The sequence below is a fragment of the Oryza glaberrima genome, chromosome 9 (genome assembly GCF_000147395.1).
Source record: "Oryza glaberrima chromosome 9, OglaRS2, whole genome shotgun sequence".
NCBI classification, from domain to species: Eukaryota; Viridiplantae; Streptophyta; class Magnoliopsida; order Poales; family Poaceae; genus Oryza; species Oryza glaberrima.
Genome location: NC_068334.1, coordinates 12,378,289 through 12,399,762, shown reverse-complemented (window position 1 = coordinate 12,399,762; position 21,474 = coordinate 12,378,289). Strand labels below are relative to the sequence as shown.

Sequence of the window (21,474 nt, the reverse complement as noted above, 5' to 3'; positions counted from 1 at the left end):
ATATGATGTAACAACAATATAGTCCAGTATAAACCAATCGGCTAGCAATATGATATAATAGAAAAAGCATTGATCCGAAGGTTAAAGCATACATCGGCTCGAGGTCCGATATCATAAAATCCATAAGATTAGATTAAACAGTGAGGCATTTGTTGCAATCGGCTAAATCCAACTTATATGTATATGCAATCCTTATTAGCCGATGCAACATCCAGATAACTTATCAGCTAGCACTCCGATAAAACATTAGCATGAACCTATCGGCTTAGCAAGACTTAGACTATCAACAACAATCTAGTAGGTCAGACCTAACCGATGTAGCACGAGATTGTATATGATAATCTAATACTCGATGAGCCGATAGATCTGTCTAACGTGATGGATATAACAAATCTATTTAGAATGACATTGTGATTGTAGAGATATATCGGCTAGGACAGAAGATCGGACCTAACCGAGACAGTTCCAGCTAAACCGATACGTCTCTAAACACAATGGAATTAGAGATAGACTTGAGATATTAGGTAGGCAAATCAATCAACCAAACCAGAGCGATCCAAGATATCAAAGCGATGCAGCCTTGAACGACGCCAACATAGATGACAGATTCACCAGGGCCCGACGGAACGTAGGACTTACCCCTTCGCCGGAGATCGAACTGAACCGATGCAGCCCCGCGTCAGGTGCCCAAATTCCGCCGGAGGATAAGTAAAAACCTCAGGGAAGAGGGTGGCGATGCGCCGAATTGTATTGATCGTGATTGATAGATTACATAGACCCCGGGTGTACATATTTATACCCATGGGTTGATACAAGTCCTTGTCGGACAAGAAATAAACTTTCGTAAAGATAAAAGGAAAACATAAAGTCCTTATCGGATACTAAACACACTTTCCTAAAAATAAAAGGAAACAAACAAACTATTCCTAATTAATAGATAACTTGCCACGCCGCATCCTCCCTGAACTCGGACTCTTCCAGATAAGCTTCCTTTGATTGATCCGACTCCATCAAGAACACAACTGCTGGCGACTCCCATCGGCTGATTCCCCCAATCGGCTGATTCCAGTACTCTAAAGTCGATATTGACTCTAAGCCGATGATGACTTCGGGCTTTACCGAATTTCAGTGTTAACAGACCTGCTTGTTGCTCCGTATCGCCAGGCAGTCCAGGATGGCCGCAACATCCATGGCCTCTTGATGAACCGGCGGCGAGCTGCTAGGGTTAGGGATTTGGGGCCGCGGCGGCGGTGGCGGTGCACGGCTTGGTTGTAGCGGCGTCCAAGGAGGAGGAGATGGCCTACTCGACGTTGGTCTTGACCTAGGTGTTGGAGAAGCCGGCCTCGCGCATGACGCGGCTGACGCTAGGGTCGTCGAGGATGGAGATGACGAGTTGCTCGAGCTCGATCTTGACGGCGAGCACCGACTGCTGCTGGGTCTCGACGGAGCCCTGCCGCTGGTGCGCCTAGGCGCGCTTGAACGTGACGATTGTTGACCGAGGGAGGAGGCGGAGCGGCGACTCGCGAAGCTCCGGTGTGCCGTTAGCGGCAGCGGCCGCATGGTGGTGCTCGTCGTGGAGGAGGGGATAGAGAGAAGAGAGATAAGAGAGCTGACATGTGGGCCCAAGGGTATTTTTGACAGTTCACGCGATTTTACTCTCCTCTTCAACCGGAAATTATTATTTTAATCAGTGCGGTGTCCACTGGCAAATTACCACGTTTATGGAGTGTTTTTTTTCCAAAAGTACGTTTGGGCAATGTCCTAGAGCTAAAACCACACATTAGCAGTGTCCTGTGGCAAAATTTGCCTTTTACCACAATAGCATTTAGTATTGGCAATCTAATTAGACAGATATAGTATAAAAAAACATGGTTGCTATATCATATATTTAGCATGATGATTGAGTGGCCTATCAGTAAAACTTGTCCCTGTATGTGTGAATGACGGGAAATAAGCAAAATTCATAAAACTGGACCAAGGAAGCGTTTGAAAATTAATTAAAAAAGTGAAACACTTGAAATTTGCAATTTGTGTAAAAATAAGAGAGTAGTAGCACTTAAGATTTATTTCAATATTGAGGCTTAGTTCGACAGCATGGGTTCCCAGCCCATCTCCCTCGTGTTCCGCACGCAGGCTTTGTAAACTATTAAACGGTGCGGTTTTTGCAAAAAGTTTCTATACGAAAGTTGCTTAAAAAATCATATTGATCTTATTTTGGAAAAAAAGGAAATACTTAATTAATCACGCGCTAATGGACCGCTCCGCTTTATGTTCCCAACTGCCTGCAGCGAACACACGCTGAGTAAGATATCCTACATGCTATAGATAATTGACGAAAATAAGTGCTTGTTTAGTTCGTGAATAGAAAATTTTTGGGTATCACATCGGATGTTTGACTGGATGTCAGAAAGTGTTTTCGGACACGAATGAAAAACCTAATTTCATAACTCGCTTGGAAACAGCGAGACGAATCTTTTGAGCCTAATTAATCTGTCATTAGCACATGTGTGTTAGTGTAGCACTTATGGCTATTCATGGACTAATTAAGCTCAAAAGATTCGTCTCGCGATTTCCCCCTAACTGTGCAATTAGTTTTTTAATCTATATTTAATGTTTCATGCATGTGTCCAAAGATTCGATGTGATGTATTTGGGAAAAAATTTTGGAAACTAAACCAGGCCAAGGCTATGTTCGTAAGTCTAACTCCCACCGTCTCATTTTTTGTGCACACGCTTCCCAAACTGCTAAAATGTGTATTTTTTTTAAAAAAAGTTTCTATACGAAAGTTGCTTAAAAAATCATATTAATCTATTTTTTTAAAAAAATAGTTAATACTTAATTAATTATGTGCTAATTGGTCGCTCCGTTTTCCGTACTAAGAGTTCCCAACCTATTCCGGCGAACACAGCAGCGCTTAGGAAATGAACCGATGGCGGCTAATCTGTGATTAGCATCGATAAAAAAGGGATGATGGCAAGGGGTCAGCTCTCGAGGTGGAAGATGTCAGTGGTGTGTGAGGACCATACAGTTACGCTTACGCACGTTGAGAAAGCGAGTAGCAGTAGCGGCCGGATGACGAGGTGGCCTTTTCGGACTACGACTACGACTACGCTTACGCACGCTGAAAAAGCCTGTAAAGTTGGGTTGGTTGGGCCTGGTCCTGGGCCCCGGCCCCATCCTGACCTTGAAAAGGTGTCGTCTCAATCCACGAGAAGCTCGCTCCACACGCGGAATCCCCATCCCCCACAAACCCTATCTCCAACTCCAAGCCGCCGCCAGCCTCCAATGGCGCACGGTTCGCCGCCGCGCCCTGATGCGCTCCAGCGAGCTCCCCCTCGTGAGAGCTGCGCGTGATGACCCGGCCGTCCAGCTCCTGGCGTTCTACCTGCATGGCGACGTCCTCTATTTTTGGCTCCGTCGATCGATCGGCGGCGCGTATGTTGGTCGCCGGCTGATTCGGCCGTTCCTCCGAACCGGCCGCGCTCCTCCAACACGGCCATGTCGCAGAGGAACATATCCCGTTGTAGCAGCGGATCGGTGAAGCTCGGCCATGGCGCAAAGGCACATGTCCCCTGCAGCGGGTGGATGGTTCACAGATCCACTGATGTGTCGATGTCGTCGCCAGTGACCTTAGCCCATCCGTCAGCACGCCGCAAATCGTATGCGTTAGGAGACATGATGAAGGCGTATCGACTACCCGCCCACCAACTCCGCTGAGGCAGCCGACGCACGAAGGCCTAATCTGCTGCTTCAATTTGGTAAAGCTCTGCTTCTCTAGGCCGTGGTAGGGATATTTGCTGTACAATTTACCGCACTAGAACATCAAGCGATGCTGCGTAGCTTCGGACTCCACGCTGTTCAGCCGCATGAGCATGGAAGTAGTGACTTTAATTCGGCTATGCATAGGCGGACTTCACAAGAATAAGGCTGTAGACGTGAAGATGGACTCAACGAGTCCCAGGGTTGTTGATGAAATGAAAACTCGTCACTTTCCGCTCTAGTTTTGTTGAGTTATTCAGAGAAGCTAGGTACGTGACTCGTCAAATTTATGCTTAGGTTGTTGCTGCCCGTTGTTTTCTCTCCATCCCATCTCATAAATCTTTTTTCTTTTTGGCTTATTTGCAGATATATATGGGCTTCAATGAGTTGATGTTCTCCTTTGATCTGGCTATCCATATTATCAGCTATGACAGGAGGGCGTTGTGCTCATTGTGCATTTTCTTAGTTTTTTTTTTGGAAAGAAAATCTATTTATTACAGTAATGGCTTAACAGAAGCTTTTATATTAGAGGAAATTCGATTGATAGCACAGCTATTCACCCAGTACCAGAAAATAGCACAAAAAATTTATGCCTCCGTTTGAAAGCACAGCTCCGTCAATTTTTTTCGATTTTACAGCACTTCCGTCAGTTTAGCCATTAGTCAAAGGAATCGGAATACAGAATGACTAAAATGACCTTTGTTTCACCATCTTCCTTCTGCTGCCTTGTTCGCTTCTCTCCAAGCGCGACGGCATGGCGGCGAGCCCGTACGCCACGGCACCGTCTAGCCCATTCGGCCACGTTGCCGTGGCTGCTGTCTAGCCCGCGCAGCCATGTCTCCACGGCAGCGAGCTCGTTCGACCGCGCCGCTATCGTCTGAGCCCGTTCGCCATGCTTTTAGATCAGGACCTCCTCACTGCCTTCTGCGGTGCTGTTGACACTTACGATTGGGTGCTCGAGGAGGCCAAGCACCACGACGATGGCGACTTTGTTGTTGGATGGGGACTGCGCGGCGTGGCTGGCTGCTACTGCTGTTGCTTGCTCATTTGCTCAAAGCCAACCAACGATACTGTTGCTTTCGCATTTCTTTTGTTCTTGCTATTTTGGGCGTCACAGCGACACATCGGCGTCAGCAAGGACTCCGTGGGAGACAGTGCCCGCCGGGACGAGCTCCGCGCTGCTGGGCCTGGACGCCGCACCCGTGCCGCCGCAGTTATTCATGGATGGCCGATATTCGGGTAGCCGACGAAGTGGTCATGCGGCACGAGCAGGCGCCACCATTGCCGTAGAGAGCACACAGAGAGAAGGGAACGAGGGAAAGGAAATCGGTGTATTCTGGTGTGGGACAGTGAGGGCAATTTCGTCCCTAGTTCCACCGTTATATCTAAAGGAGACGGGAGTGCTATAAACCAGAAGATTTTAACGGAGCTGTGCTTTCAAATAGAAGCATAAATTTTCTGTGCTGTTTTTTGGTACTAGGACAATATGTGTGCCACCAATCGAATTTTCTCTTTACATTACTAAAAGCCAGAAGCTTTTATATTACTAATGTGTACGGCAGTAATTTATATCCATGCCATGCTGTGTTGTGTCATTTCCCACCAATCTACGTTTTCAGGGTAGGCTACTTTAGTTACAAATTGTTTAATTCCTTGTTCTCTACAAGAGACAGGGGTTGCTTTGTTCATTTCTTCAGTTATTTTTTTTATCTGTTCAATAAACCAGGGCCTAGCTGTTTTTCATAAGACAAAATCCTTATGTTTGGTTAGCTTGATGATTGAATGATGTTCTATAAAACTGGATAATGTACTTGTTTCTTGTCGACCTGCTAGTGATCATATACGTATGTTTAATAAGGTGGTTATTATAGACAATATACATACCCCACCCTGAATGATCTTGTTCGTAAGCCTAACATGTAGATATGTTTGTTGTTCCAACAATTTATTTCTTATAAGGCATTCCTTACATATGTGTATATGTAGGTTGTCTAGTTGATGTCAAGTAATCATGCATAAATCCTTTATAGATTTTAGAATAACTATTTTGCATTTTATTTTGGGTCATACGGGCACTACACTAGTATTTACAAAATTCAATGGGAACCTACCTATGTACCATCCTAAGCTCTGTATTTTCCCTTCTTCCTTCCTATTCTAGAGGTGATTGAATCTGGATGTGCTACATAGCATGGGGCAACTCATCCTCAACAACACATATAAAGTGTATTCATTAAGGCCCAGCTCTTTACAGATGTTAGCTTAAGCTTAAAAACCACACGTAAATTGAGAAATATCATTAGCGCATGATTAATTAAATATTAACTATTGCAAACTTGGAAAATGGATTTATTTAATTTTGTTAAAAAATATACAGAAGGTTTTTGCAAAAATTGCCATGTTCAACATTTTGGGAAACGTGCTCACGATAACAAGGAAGTAGCTGCCTCCAATAAGCTGAAAATAACTCAGCCTAAGCCCCAATATTTTGTTGGGAGGTGGGGCTTAACAAAGTCATGCCATAGTTCGATGCATGTTGATTACCTTAAATTTGTGTGCATGAAATGCAGGTTTGTGGTTGAGCCATTTTCCCCCGGTCACTATACTATATGCTCTTATGTGCAGGTGTTTTCTGGTTGGTACACTGTTATGCTTATATCTGGTCATGTTCTCTTCTACAATAAGGTATGGGTTTAATAGAGCTTTACAAAACTTTGAACACATATGACATTTTATGTATATAAATTGGAATCAGGGGCGGGCCCACAATGATTCATGGGTATTCAAATGAATACCCAAAATTTTTGAACAAAAAATACATATATGAAGTATATAATCCATATGTATATATGAAAAAAGAAAAAAAGGCCTACCCATTCCAAAGAAGTCCAAACTAAAAACGATTCCTATCCCTCCCACCATTTTCCTCCCCACCACCCTCAGGCCCATCGGCCCAAAAGCCAAAAAAAAAAAGCCCAAACACTACTCTAACCCTATCTCCTCAGTTCCCATTCCCAAATCCCCTGAGTCCGATCCAGCCGCCGCCCGCCAGGACACGCTAGCGGCTTCGCCGGCTCGCCGCCTCGCCGGGTCGCCGGCGATGCCTTGCCGCTGCCGCGCTGCGTCGTGCATTCGTGCGCCACTGCGCCCCGCCGCCGCCCGCCGCCCAGAGCCGAGTCGCCGCCTCGCCGAGCACGCTGCCGCTGCTCGTTGCGCCGCCGCCGCCTCCCGCCGCCCGCGTCTCGGCGCGTCGCCGGCGTCGGCGTCCGCGTCCCGCGTCCGGCCGGCAGCCAGCAGGGCGCCAGGGCGGCAGCCGGCAGGGCGCACGCCACGGCCGCGGCGGCGCGGCGCCGCGCACCGGCGCGGCGCCGCGCACCGGCGAAGGCTGCCTCGGTGCCTCCAACCTCCAGGCGCGGCCGCTGACCTCCTCCACGCCCACGGCTCCACCGCGGCACGCCGGCACCGCTCCACGGCTCGACAGCTCCACCGTGGAGGCGAGACGACGAGTCGACGAAGGTAGCTCAGTAACTCACTAACTCTCCCTTCATGGCTAATGCCTAATTGGATTAGGAATACAGATGTATAGAGATTAGGATTTAATTCATAGTTGAATACTTGAATCTAGCATGTAGGAAATTATTTATGCCTAATTGGATTAGGAATACAGAAGAATAGAGATTAGGATTTAATTCATAGTTGAATCTAGCATGTAGGAAATTATTTATGCCTAATTGGATTAGGAATACAGAAGAATAGAGATTAGGATTTAATTCATAGTTGAATCTAGCATGTAGGAAATTATTTATGCCTAATTGGATTAGGAATACAGAAGAATAGAGATTAGGATTTAATTCATAGTTGAATCTAGCATGTAGGAAATTATTTATGCCTTCATGGTTGAACATTTTTGATTTAAAATTGGAATCCAGGAATGGTTCATGGTTGAATATAGTATATTGTTGTTTTGTAGGTTTGAAACATGAAGAGAAAAAATGGTCCCGCCGTTAATTTAAAGGCTTTTTTAGAAAAGGCTGCTGCAAAGAAGAGAACTCAAGAAGCAACTGGTCCAAGTCAGCCTTCTTGCATTAGTCCAAGTCAGCCTTCTTGTATTGAGAGTCAGATGCAAGTAGTGATATATCAAGGTCAACCTGAGAATGAGAGTGATATTGGGGCAAGCAGTCCAACCACAGTACCGCTTGATGTAGAGAATGATGATATTGGAGGAGGGCCAAATGATGAGTCATCAAGTGATGAAGACAATAATGGTGGTGTATATGACATAGAGCATGATCCTGGATTGAGGACTCTTATCTCACAATATGATGTCAATGACCAAGATTCAGTTAGAAGGGAGTATATTGCATTGGGCCCTTGTCAACCAAAGATGAAGAAGGGGGATTTTCTGCAGCATGAGTGTGGAGATATGCGCCGCTTCCTGCCAAAATGGTTTTCTGAGTTCAAGTGGCTTGAGTATAGTGTGCATAGAGATGCTGCATATTGCTTTGTTTGTTATTTGTTCAAAGATAGCACTAACAATCATGGTGGAGATGCTTTTGTTAATGGAGGTTTTAGAAATTGGAACATTAAAAGTAGATTTAGTAAACATGCTGGTGCTGTCAATAGTGCTCATTGTGAAGCTGAAGAGAAATACAATTTGTTCATGCAACCTAAGACATCAATTCGTGAGTCCTTTGGATCAAACTCTGCAGAGTTTAAGGTTCAATACTTAGCTCGCTTGACATGGTCACTTAAGTGCATAAGATATCTTCTGCGGCAGGGGTTGGCTTTTCGTGGTCATGATGAGTCAAAGGATTCTAACAACAAAGGAAATTTTAGGGAACTTGTGCAATGGCTAGCTGGGAACTTTGAAGAAGTTAATAAGGTGGTTCTAGGAAATGCTCCAACTGGTTGTCAAATGATAGACCACAAGATTCAGAAACAACTCATTGGTTCTTGTGCTCACGAAACAACTAAACTTGTCATAGAGGAACTTCATGATGAGTGTTTTGCAATTCTTGCTGATGAGTCTAGTGATGCCTACCAACAAGAACAATTGGCTCTTTGCTTGCGGTTTGTCAATACGACGGGGCAACCAGTTGAACGGTTTCTTGGTCTTGTCCATGTTGAAGATACTACATCATTGACTCTTAAGGAGGCAATTAAGTCTTTGCTTATTAAGTACCAACTACCCTTATCCAGGGTACGTGGACAAGGATATGATGGTGCTAGTAACATGAAGGGTCATATTAATGGTTTGAAGAAACTAATTATGGATGAGTCCCCCTCAGCTTACTATGTACATTGTTTTGCCCATCAACTTCAACTAACCCTTGTAGCTGTTGCTAAGGAGAATACTGATTGTGCATGGTTCTTTGGGCAACTTGCATATTTGTTGAATGTTCTTGGGATGTCTTGTAAAAAGATCCGCATGCTTCGTATAGCTCAAGCTGAGTATATGATTGAAGCATTAAAGTTGGGTGAAATTGAGAGTGGCTAAGGTCTGAATCAAGAGATGGGCTTAGCAAGGCCAGGTGAGAACCTTGTTACCTCCAATCCTCTATCATATCTCTACTACACCTCTAAATTGTACTCACTACTTTAATTAACATATGGTGGCAGGTGATACACGTTGGGGATCTCACTACAAGACAGTAATGCATGTCATGCTTCTATATCCTTCAATCAAGAAAGTTCTATTCAAGGTTGGTAAAGAGTGTAATGGGGCAGAGGCTATAGGAGCTCAAACTATGCTACAAGTATTTCAGTCATTTGAGTTTGTTTTCTTGTTGCACATGATGAATGAAATATTTGGATACACAAGTGACTTCTGCAATGCTCTGCAAAGGAGGGAGCAAGATATTGTGAATGCAATGGATCTTCTTGAGTTCACAAAGGCAGAACTTGATGTTTTGAGAGAAGATTGTGGATGGAAAGAATTTCTTGGAAAGGTCACTTCTTTTTGTGTAAAGCACAAAGTTAAAGTTGTTGACATGGATGGGAAGTATAAGCCTATACAAAGATCGAAGAAGTTCTTCAAAGATGCTATTAATTACCATCGATTCCATGCCGATATGTTTTTGGGTGTCATTGATAGGCAACTTCAAGAGCTCAATAACAGATTTGATGAGGTAAACACAGAATTACTTAGATGCATGGCATCATTTAGCCCAGCCAAATCCTTCTCTGCTTTTAATGTTGACAACTTAGTTAAGCTTGCCAAGTTCTATCCTAGTGATTTTGATGTTGAAGAAATGAACCAACTCCCCTTTCAACTGAACCGCTATATTAGTGATGTGGGTAAGGATGAGAATTTCACAAATTTGAGAAGTTTAGCAGACCTATCTATGATGCTTGTCAAAACAAACAAGGTTTCTCGCTATGACCTTGTTTACAGGCTTCTCAAATTGGTGTTAGTTCTCCCTGTTGCAACTGCTGGTGTTGAGAGGGTTTTCTCTTCAATGAACTATATCAAAAACAAGTTAAGAAGCAAGATGGGACAAGAATATTTGAATGATTGCTTGGTTACATTCATTGAAAGGGATTTCTTCTTGCAAGTCAAGGATAAAGACATCATCAATCATTTTCAAAATATCAAGAAACGGAAAGTTCTTCTCTAAATTGTAAGATTTCTTATCATTTTGCCATTTTGTATGCCCTAATATGCTTAACACATTCAATTTATGATCAATTTTATCCATCCATCTATCAATTTTTGAAATCATGTTTATACCGTTATGTAATATACAACTATTAGACTTGGGCTGAAAAAAATTTTTCTATCTCTTCTAATTTCGAATACCCAAGTTGAAAATCCTGGGCCCGCCCCTGATTGGAATATTGGATATGTGAAAATAATGTTTTAAAAAGCGGTATGTGGATTCATGTGGTCACTGGTCACCCCACCTTCTAGTGCTCATATATGCGGTATAATTTACCGCTTATGTGGCTTAAGCGGTACAAGGTTGGGGTTACCTATTTTTTTGTATACAGCCTTGTAGACCTCTTTTTTTTTTTAAAACAACACATGGAAATCAAAGGTTAGTGCTCAAAAAATTGTATCATGAAGACCACGTTAATGCCCAAAACAACATAGTTCGCTGATTAGAGGTTGTCATTTCTAAGATGGAATAAAGTTTATTGTTTTATACTATAACATCACAACAATATTGCTTAGGAAACATCATGACATTAGGGTTGGAAGTGAGTCCACCCATTGGTTCCTGTGCCTAGCCCATTTGGTTTGTAATTTTATACTCCAATAAAATGTTAAGTAGAAGAAAATTGTATTTTAGATGAGTGGGCAAACCTACATCCCTACATAATGGACTATTAGATATGGCAATTAGACACGGCTGACATGGTAAACACTTTTATGTTCTTATGAGTCATAACCAAATGCAATTCTAAGCATCAATATCTATCTTCATAACGTATGTTACCCTGATACGCATCAATATCTATCTTCATAAGGTATGTTACCCTGATACGTGGATACGGATACGCGATACGGGGATACGACACTTTCTAAAAAACACAGATACGGGGATACGTTTATATATATAGAAATTTAATAAAAATATAGAAATTTGATGAACTTCTCTAAGAAAACAGAGAACAAAGATAGTGTATAAATTAGTTTAAGACCACAAGCGGTGTCCAAAATCACAAAAAATGATGTTCTTTCTCCTGCTGGTCTTACCTTGAAGCTCCAGCCGCAATAGCACTAAGAATGCTACATTCAGCTACCAACTCTAAAATCCATCAGATATATGAAATTTGATATGTTTGTTCTAATAAAATAAGAAGGAAGGAAAACGTAGACAAAACAAGATATGAATTGCACATCGATCGATGGAAAAACCTCAACAGTCAATATTTACTAGCTAGCTACCTGCACGAAAGAAGCAATCTAACTGTTCAGCAGTGATAGCGTTGCGCACAGGGACCGTGGTGGCACTGTGCCCAGTGCCCGACTTCGGCGGCGCTGGGCGCACGTCGTCGCCGGCGCTGCGCCCAGCGGTGGAGCTGGTACACCTCCGGCCGTCCAGCGCCGTGGCCGTTCACTTGCTTTATTGCAGTGGTGGTTCTCCTTTTGCCTACTTGACGATGAGGGCGTGTGGCGCGGCTGGGATCGGTGCTCTCGCGAGACGGAGCGAAGCGGACAGGATCGGGGATACGTATCCGTATCCCCTCATGTATCTGGTACGGATACGTTGCTTATAGGACGTATGAGGGTATCCTAGTTCATAACAATCCCACATCAAGCAAATTCTAAGCATCAATATCCATCTTCATAACAATCTCATATCGAACACCCAGACAAGATTAATATCTCAGTGCTTCATAACAATCTCATATCGAACACCCAGACAAGATTAATGTCTCAGTGCTACAATCTCAAATCTGAAGATTAATGTCTCAGTGCTACAATCTCAAGTCTGAAGTAATTACAAGTGTTCAGAAAGCACCCGTACATGATTCATCTCAGTGTTACGTACATCTAAAGGCACCATTTACGCAACAATCTAAAGGCACCATTTACATCTAAAGTCTGAAGTAACAAAAAGCATCTAAAGGTACCATTTACGATTCACTTAGTTTGGCCTTCTTTGCCTTATTATGTTTTCCTGTCTCCACACCTGAAAGTAGAGGAAAAAGAATAACAAGTTTAGCACAAAGAAAATTAAGGTGGGTATATAATATCAGGGACACTATGTAGAAGAAGTGAAATAGATGCCTCACACACACAAATGTGGGGACGTGATATCTCAAATATATATCTGAGTTACAATGAATGCTAGTGCTCTCCATGCTGTGCTTTCCGTACTGACAGTAGACTTTGGCTGTGCTCTCCATGCTTGCAATCTTCCTAGGAATGCCCATTTCTTTTCAGCTTTGGCAACATGATGGTCAGCACAATGCACATAGCACCTAGCATTATGTTTCTGTATATCGAATCGTCTTCTTTTGCACTTTGTGGTCTAGGTTCAATCTCATCCAATTGAAGAGGAAGGGGGCAGATGTGATGATGAGAATGGTATTGATTTTGTTTTTAATGATGATGAGCAGATGGAAGATGACTATTGCGTATCTCCAAGTCCTAGCCTTGATGCCAATGGACAAAGTGATACCGTGGGCTGTGAAGGAGATGATTCTTGATGACTTGTGCCCATAATGCCTTTTGTTGTTCGTAAGATTATCTTATTCTGTTCTACTTGGTATTATTGTCTACGACTTTAATCTAGGGGTTCTCATGTGGACTTCTGAGTTATGGATCGGTAGTAATGTATTGACTTGTGGCATGTATGGTTGATCGCCTTAAAATCATGCATTATGCAGATGTGATGGGCTTAGTTACTTATGAGTGCTTTAACTGTTGATGGCTGCTGTTAAGTTCAAATCTTTTAGATTTTTAACCAAATATTATTTACAACTTTACAATTCTAGATACTAATTTTAATTTATTTCTCAAACTTAGGGGGGTTAGGAGGTGACAGATGGTTGGTGGCTGTTGCTTAAGCTGATCTTGTGATTGTTGCTAATACTGGTTGGGATTGGCAAGGTAATAAGGTATGTAACCCTCGCTGAAATCACTAGCTATTTCAGGTTGCCTAGTCACTTGCCTAGTTGCATTGGTGTCCAGGCACCCCACTGGGGTCATCATTGCCTTATTCACCGTGATGGCCATGCTGTTTGGGAGGGTCAATCTGAGGTGGGGAGAAGGTTTTTATTTAGTGGCAAGTGGCAACTGGCAAGGTGATATGCATTCAGTGCTAGTGACTTTTAATTTCCCTGAAATCCCTTGGGATGGTATTTGCAGCATTTGAAGATGGTGATATAAGTGGGAAATTCAATGACTTGGGAGGTTATTTTGCATGATATATAACTTTAAATGCGAACATGTTTGGGAATTCCAGTGGCTGGTAGTAGCTGGGCGCATTGAATCTCTCCCTGAACAGTGCCTAACATTTGAAAGGAGTAGCTAGGAGGCCTCAAATAATATTTGCAAGAACAGGCAAGAGGGAAAAAAAACATGAGAATCATTGCATCAGGTGACCATCTTTCCACTTGTATCCAAGAGTGTTCCAAATTGATGAAATAATTAGAATTTTGCCCTGAAATGCCATATCAGTATTGCATATTGCCATGTGAACACTACCAATTCATGCATGAGAATCACACCGCTACCAATTTTGTTTTGTGCATGCTTAAGTGTGTAACTTTTTTTTTGTTGATAAATTCAATAATTAAGCAATGTTGCTAATTGTAACACGATTTGGCCGAATGTTTCCAGGCACACAACATTTCACATGGCATATGAGAAGAGCAAATTTGATTATAATACCAATTGTTTCCATAGTTAAGTTAGAAGCAGCAACCACAAAAGGTAATTAAGACACTCCTTGACTTAACAATACAATATATCTACCTTTTACTCATCCACGCAAACAGTAATTATAGAGAGCTGGATGCAGTGCATCTCCATCTAAACATGATTTTGGGTGTCTAAAATTGTGATGAAATAAAATCGTCGTACTGAAATGGCATATCGCTAGTTCGTATTTCCACGTGAACTGATAATCTCGATCGATAATTCATGTCTGCGTCAAACATCCAACCAATTAAAAGGTAAGAAGGATGGGTTTTGTGGATTCAAACCTTGATCAGTTGCCCTCCGTTGGAGTCTTCTTCTCAGTCCGAAGCTCGTCGAGCCGGGCCCGCTCGGCCTCGGCGATCCTGTCCTCGGTCGCCTTCTGCGCCGCCGCCCTCGCCTTGCAGGACGCGGTGTGCTCCTGTCCCTCGCGCACGGTGAAGCGGAACTCTGCCCCGCACGTCCTGCATTTCCTTCCACTCGAGTTGCTCGGGCCGCGTCTTCTTCCCCTTGGCCCGCGATTCCTTCTTCTGCTTCATGATTCTTGCCTTCGTCTGGATCTTCCGCGCGCGTTTGGAGCTCGCCATCACGGGGCCTGATCGGGGACGGCGACGGCTGGGAGTGCAACGCGAGGTTGTCGGCGGCGGCGGCGCCCGGGGGGGGTGGGGGGGGGGGGGTGGGTGGAGTGGGAGGTGTTTCGCGTGGAGGGGATAACCTGAGGCTGGGGGCCGCTCGAGTGGGCCAAAGTCGGGCTCAATTCGATTGGAATGGTTGCCTAGATTGGGCCAGCCCAGGGTGAGGTGGGCTAATAGTTCGCTTGGGAATGGTCGCCTATGGTGGGCTGAAAAAAAATAAAATCGTAGTTCTTTTCGTGGGCTGAAACTATGCATTGACTCATCCTATCAGGCCTGCTTGATTTCCGGTTTAGCCGATTGGTTATTTTAAGGAATAAGTTCACTTTAGATACCTCAAATTGTTGAAATTCATCCCTAAACCGAAATACTCTATCCGATTCATATTATAATTCATTTGACTTTTTTTCCTAGTCAAACTTAATTAAGTTTGACCAAATTTATAGTAAAATTTAGCAACATCTAAAATATCAAATTAGTACGATTCATATTATAATTCATTTGACTTTTTTTCCTAGTCAAACTTAATTAAGTTTGACCAAATTTATAGTAAAATTTAGCAACATCTAAAATATCAAATTAGTACATTCAATCTAATGTTGAATATATTTTGATAACTTTTTTTTTGAAAATACTAATATATTTTTTTATAAACATAATCAAACTTGTATAAATTTGACTAGAAAAAAGTCAAACAACTTATAATATGAAACGGAGAGAGTACAGGATATAATATATCTCTCAATTTACAAAATCGGATCACCCGAGGTTCTAAGTAGTATTATGTCCGGCTTTAACTGACGTGGCAAGCTGAGTCAACGTGGGATCCACATGGGTCCCACATGTCAGTGGCTAGCACTTCCTTTCTCTCCCCCCTTCTCTCCTCTCTTCTCCTCTCTCTCCCCTCTTCCCTCTCTTCTCCTCTCTTCCCACGGCGACGGCCAACGGGCGATGGGGACAAGGGCATTAGCCGATGCGTGGCGGAGGGAGTAGATGTCGGCAATGGCCGGGGCAACTCTCCCTATGCTACTCCCAAGCCTGCCGAGGAGCAAGTTGCTGTTCTCGCTTCTGACGTGGTGCCTCATCATCCTCCCCGTCAACTTCACCACGACGACGGCCTTCAAGGCGCCCAAGCCTGGCCATACCGACGCTGTCGAGAGGTGGAACACACAAAAAAAACCCATCAGTTAGGCGGTATCATCGTCGTCAAACTCCAGCACCGGGAGCCCCTTCCGTGCCGACTCTGTCGAGGGGCCTCATTGTTTGGCTTATGCTTATACTTATAAGCTAAAATTTGAATTTTAGAACTTAATTTTGAATTTGAATTTTTTCTATCATAGTTTATTTTATAAAATTTGTTTTTGAGTCACTGAGGACATATATATAAAAGTTTTATTCATAAATGATCTTTTATTTGCTAATAAACGATTAAGATAATTATATGAATAAACCAAACAATGGGGCTAGAGAGGTGGGACACGCCCAAGAAACCCACCGGTTCGTCGCCGTCGCCTTCCTCATCATGATCGAGCAGCGTGAGCCCCAGTCGCGATGCGCAAAGAAGACCATAATGCGGCAATCCCTGCAAATCCTAAAACCACCTAGAGCAAAGGTCATCAGGAGTGCTAAACTGTTCAGTTTTGTTTTTAGGGAAAAAGGGTATGATGATTGATGAGTACCCCCATACATAACCAGGTGCCTCAGCCCTCAATTGAAATACGATTCAGAACAATTTATAGGAGTGCTAAACTGTTTCAGTTTTTTTAGGGAAGGAAAAAATGTATGATGATTGATGAGTACCTCCATACATAATCAGGTGCCTTAATTGAAACACGATTCAGAACTTACATAACCAGGTACCTCCAATGTCATCAGGGTTTCTCTAAACTTACTATCTGCCGCAAAGCACAAACTTGATTAGTGTAAAGATGTTACCTTGGCAATCCTCTAAAGATAGGGAACTCACCGAACTCTGAACATACTTCATAATGCTCCCGGATGACGGTTCTGAACTGTCTTGCGCAGCCTTTGCAGCGACGACATTGCGACTCACCCTCCCTGCACGGGAGCACATTAGGGCAGTAGCAGTGCAAGCCACGGCAAGCGTGCCTCTGGCCCATTCTAGCGATAAATTTGGCTCAAAATCATCTCTAGGTCATGCACCCCACAATGCTCGTGACCCAATGGCAATACAGGCTCATAACCCCACAGTACTAGTGCCCCTTCGTGCTTATCCTCGCGCCCAAAAAATCTGCTGCTTCCACTTCTCATTCCCGTGCACCGCTTCTTCTCCTCATCCCCGCGCGGCTTCACCGCCGGCAACCTCTCGTCCCCTTCCCACTCCAGCTACCCCCTCCTCACGACGATGGCGTAAATCGAGGTCGTGCCTTGAATCCCCTTCCCCACTCCCGCACTGGCGACGAGCTCTGGCACCGCCTCTTTCCTCTCCCCTCTCCCCTCTCCCCTCTTCCCCTCTCCCGCAGTGGAGGGCTCGAGGCGGCGGCGACGGGCATGCACGTTGGCGGCGACACAGCTCTAGCCGTCGGCCTCGAGGCGGCGCGGTGGCCTCGGTGGCGGAGGCCTCGACGGCGGAAGCCTCAAGGAGGCGTCGCAGTGGCCTCGACGGTAGAGGCCTCAAGGAGGCGACACGGTGGCCTCGGCAGCGGAGGTCCTCGAGGCAGCGCTGAGCGAGGGGCAGCAGCTGCCATGGAGGTCAACGGCGACCAAATCCGGGTGTTGTTTCTCTCCCTCCCGTTCGCCGGTGGATCTGCTCGATGGCAGTGGTGGAGAAGCCCCAGGTATATCACTCATAGTCGCGGTCTTTCCCTTTACTCCAGTCGTTGTTTTCCCCCCCTCTGGCCGTCGCCTCTACGACCTCCTGCCGCACCGTGGCCAAAATCGTACGGGCACGCTGTGCTAGGGGACCGCACTGGGGCACGCATCTCTCCCACAACGCAGCTCGTTCGAGTTCTTCACCCTTCTTCCTGATATTTTTTGACGAGGTTCTCCGTTCCTCAACAGAGACGAACGATCTTCTGAAGGCGCGACCAAAGCCGAGGTGGAGGGAAATCTCCGAGTTGGCACGCTTGAGCCACGCGACACGTCGTCTCACTGTAAAAGGCATATGGCTCGTTTGCAAAGAAACAAATTTCTTTTGAAAAAATGATGTGCAAGAAGGGCGAGATTGATTGGAGACTTCGAGGAGAGAGAAAAAAAATCACCTGAAACAAATCTGTTGCCTGACACTGCAGGCAGCATGGGGAAATTCCCGGTGATGCTCTTGTTGCCGCCACTACTAAAAAATGGCCAAAGGTGCCGGTTCCTAACAGGCCATAGGTGCCGGTTTTTCATCTGTCACCAATTGGTCGGCGTCAATACTAGCAACCGACACCTATATGGAAAATAGAACCGGCACCTTTAACATTGCTCGAGCCAAAAAAAAAAAGAGCCCGCTCGAATCCGAGCCGAACTCACCCAACCCAGCGCCGTCACCGCGCATGCGCCCATCTCAAAATCACATCGATATGCCCAAACCCAAAATCATCCCCAAATCGTCACCAAAATAAATTGACATCACAGAATGAACATATCCAACAACAAATTCATCAACAAATTCACAAAATAAAACATCAACAAAAATTCTAGCTGGATAGATCCATGTCGATCTGAAGAGAAGAAGAAGAGATCGATGGCGGTGGCTGCGAGAGTAGGGGAGGCCGCAGCCGCAACCCGCCGCCCGCCGCCCGCCACCTCCCCTCTCGCCAGATCCTGGCGGAGGGGAGGGCGCCGCCGCCGCCTGCTGCCTTCCCTCCCGCCAGATCCGGCGGAGGGGAGGGTGCCGCCGCCACCCGTCGCTCGGCGCCGCTCGGCGCCTCTCCTCATGCGCCGCCGCCTGCTGCCTCCCCTCCCCCCGGATCCTGCGGAGGGGAGGGTGCCGCCGCCGCCTGCTGCCTCCCCTCCCGCCGGATCCGGCGGATGGGAGGGTGCTGCCGCCGCCGTTGCCCGCCGGCTCCCCTCCAGCCACCGCCGTGCGCGCGAGAAGTGAGAGCCGAGAGAGAGAGAGAGGGGGGAGCAAGAGAGAGACGAGCAGAGAGATGGAGGGAGAGAGCAGATAAGGTTGACTCGTCATATTGGGATAAGGCCGATACGTCGCCGTGTCGGGCTAGATCGTCTCGGGCTCGGCTCGGCTCGGTTTGGATAGGTGCTGGTTTTTTAAAAAAGCCGACACCTATAATAAATTAGGTGCCGGTTTTTAATTAACTGACACCTATAATATATTAAAGGTGTCGGTTTTTTTTTAAAAAAACCGGCACCTATACTATGGATGTCGGTTTTAAAAAAAAACTGACACCTATAGTTTTTTAAAGGTGTCGTTTTTTTTATTTTCAGTCCGTGGAGGAGGAAAAATCGCTATAGGTGCCGGTTTTAATTGTTCCGGCACCTGTAGTGCTGATCTCTATGGGCTTTTTTGTAGTAGTGCGCCGTGAGGCACGGCTCTCCGCCAGCTCCTCTCTTCTTCCCGCTGCCCGTGCCTTCCCGTCGTCCGTCGCCATGGGAAAAGAGTAGGAAATCATTGTTATGATTAATATTTGTGATGAACAATTGACTATGCAAATGATTTAATCAAAGAATTAGTTTAGAGTATGTGTGAATGTTGGTGTGAGTGCGTGTGACTAATGTGGGTCAGGTTGTGATTTATGTGCCCTGAATCGGTTGTTTTGTCTGATTGTGTGCAGGTGGCTTGACGTCAGCCTTGGTCAATGGTGAGGACCGGGACTATGCTCAGGGAGGAGAAGAAATCTAATGCGGTCAGGATACCATGTGAGAAGGTGACTAGAGTTAGGATTCTTGGAGGTCAACTTCGGTCAACGGTGGGGATCGGGACTAGACTCAGGGAGGAGTTGAAGTCCAGGCGATCAAGGATACTGGGTGACGAAGTTGGATACGAGATGGCACAAGATGGATGGACATCGTGTGGGAGAGATCTTCGCAACAGGCTTCACGAGGTGTGCGTGCAAGCGTCGATGTTCGCGAAGGAGATTGGAAGAAATTCAAGAAGAGTATACGGTGCTACAGTACGGTGAGGTACTGTAGCATGCATATATGTGTGTTTACATGCGAGCAGTATATATGCATGTACAATGGAGTTGATTTTGATTATTGGAAGAAAAAGATGGAGTCTTACATTACATCTCAAGGCTATGATATCAGGATGAAAGTTGCTAGAACTTATGAGTTTCCTGATCGTATTGAAACGGTTGCCCAGAAAACTGATTTTGAAAACAATTGTAAAACACGAAATATTCTTCTTAATGGGATTTCTCGTTCTGATTTTGATTGTGTTGCACATCTTGCAACTGCTAATGAGATTTGGAAAGCTTTGAATGATTTTCATACTGGATCTACAAACATTAAGGAGTTGCGAAAAGATGTTTTCAAAAAGGACTACATTAAATTTGAGATGAGTTTTGGTGAGTCCTTGGATGATTATTTGAGGCGTTTCAATAAAATCTTGAGTGATCTCAGATCTATTGATGATTCTTATGATGTTAACTATTCTCAATCTGAGGTTGCTCATCACTTTATGAATGGTCTTGATATGAAAATTTGGGATGTTAAAGTGACTTCTATTCAGGAATCTGTTGATATGAACACCTTGACTTTGGATATTCTTTACACCAAATTGAATACTTATGAGATGAATATTCTTTAAAAAGAACTGATTCGAAATCTACTGCTTTGGTGTCTTCATCTGGATCTTCTTTGGATATTTCTCCTATGGTGGCTCCTTCTATTTTTAATGCCTTGTCCGATGATCAACTAGAGGAAATCAGTGAGGATGACTTGGTTTGTCTTGCTAACAGAATTTCTCGAGCTGTAAGTAATCTCAGGTCTAGGAGAAGAGGAGGACCAATTCGTTGCTTTGAATGTGGAGGACTAAACCACATTCGGTCTCAATGTCCCAAGCTTGGAAGAGGTGCAAAGGAGGAAAATCAAGATGAATCTAAGAACACTAAGTAGAATAAGAAGCAATTCAAGAACATGAAAATGAAGAAGTTCTACCAGAAGGCGCTCGATGAGGCATTTGCAATGGTTCAAGAATCATGCAATGTTGAGTTTGAAAGTGTTGGAGATGAAGACAAAGGCAAGAACGTTGTTGGAGTTTGTTTCATGGCTAGAAGCATTGAAAAGTATGCTGACGATGACAATGAGGTAACTCCTACTCCTAGTGTTGAATATATTCAAGAAGTAATTGCTAGACTTGGTTATAAAATTTCTAGATTTGAGAAAAAGATAAGTCAACATGAAGTTACTATTGAGTCTCTTAATGCTGAAAATAGTAGAATAAGATCTTTTGTTTCTGATGATGATGAATGCAAATCTTGTGAGGTTTTATTTGATGAAATTAAAGTGGTTAGAGATGTTAATTGGTCTAATGTCAAAAAGCTTGATGTTGAATCTAAGATAGCTAGGAAATTTGAATATTGTCTTATTGTTAGCTTTGCCATGAACACCAGATTGGTTGATGAATTGTTTTTGACTAAGAGAGCTTTAAATAAATGTCAAGTTGCTTTGTTTGCTAGCTCGATTTTTAATTTGATTAGCTCTAAGAGGATTAAACAATCTAGTGCAAAACCTTGTTTGACATGTGTTGCTAATGAGATGAAACTAAAAGATGCTCTAGGTCGTGTGAAGCATATGGAAGAAATT

At 44.4% G+C, this 21,474-nt stretch overlaps 1 protein-coding gene and 1 long non-coding RNA gene across 19 annotated transcripts; one reads left to right on the top strand and one right to left on the bottom strand.

Annotated features, from left to right (window-relative positions):
• The first annotated feature begins 7,109 nt into the window (after positions 1–7,109).
• Positions 7,110–20,117, top strand: LOC127784522 (uncharacterized). Of its 18 annotated transcripts, XR_008019529.1 has the most exons (7): positions 7,110–7,275; positions 7,730–9,290; positions 9,379–10,379; positions 12,829–12,949; positions 13,238–13,329; positions 13,403–13,471; positions 13,580–13,898. XR_008019529.1 is itself a non-coding variant. In XM_052311850.1 (4 exons), the coding sequence occupies exons 2-3, from the start codon at positions 9,272–9,274 to the stop codon at positions 10,374–10,376; spliced, it is 1,017 nt and encodes a 338-aa protein (XP_052167810.1). In that variant the 5' UTR covers positions 7,110–7,275; positions 7,730–9,271; the 3' UTR covers positions 10,377–10,379; positions 13,238–13,898. The 18 variants fall into 18 exon arrangements, 4 of the variants coding, with proteins under 4 accessions (XP_052167810.1, XP_052167807.1, XP_052167809.1 ...); XR_008019522.1 differs by adding exons at positions 14,054–14,146; positions 19,500–20,117 and having other exon boundaries at positions 12,829–13,811; XR_008019531.1 differs by lacking the exon at positions 13,403–13,471 and having other exon boundaries at positions 12,829–12,945.
• Positions 15,319–17,199, bottom strand: LOC127784523 (uncharacterized). Its single transcript, XR_008019533.1, has 3 exons — positions 16,730–17,199; positions 16,259–16,658; positions 15,319–15,913 (listed from the first exon to the last, which is right to left on the bottom strand). It is a non-coding gene; the product is annotated as an uncharacterized LOC127784523 (long non-coding RNA).
• Positions 20,118–21,474: the final 1,357 nt, after the last annotated feature.

Excerpts from the sequence above, each read along its gene's own strand:
- LOC127784522 (XM_052311846.1), top strand. The coding sequence starts at position 7,739 with ATGAAGAGAAAAAATGGTCCCGCCGTTAATTTAAAGGCTTTTTTAGAA.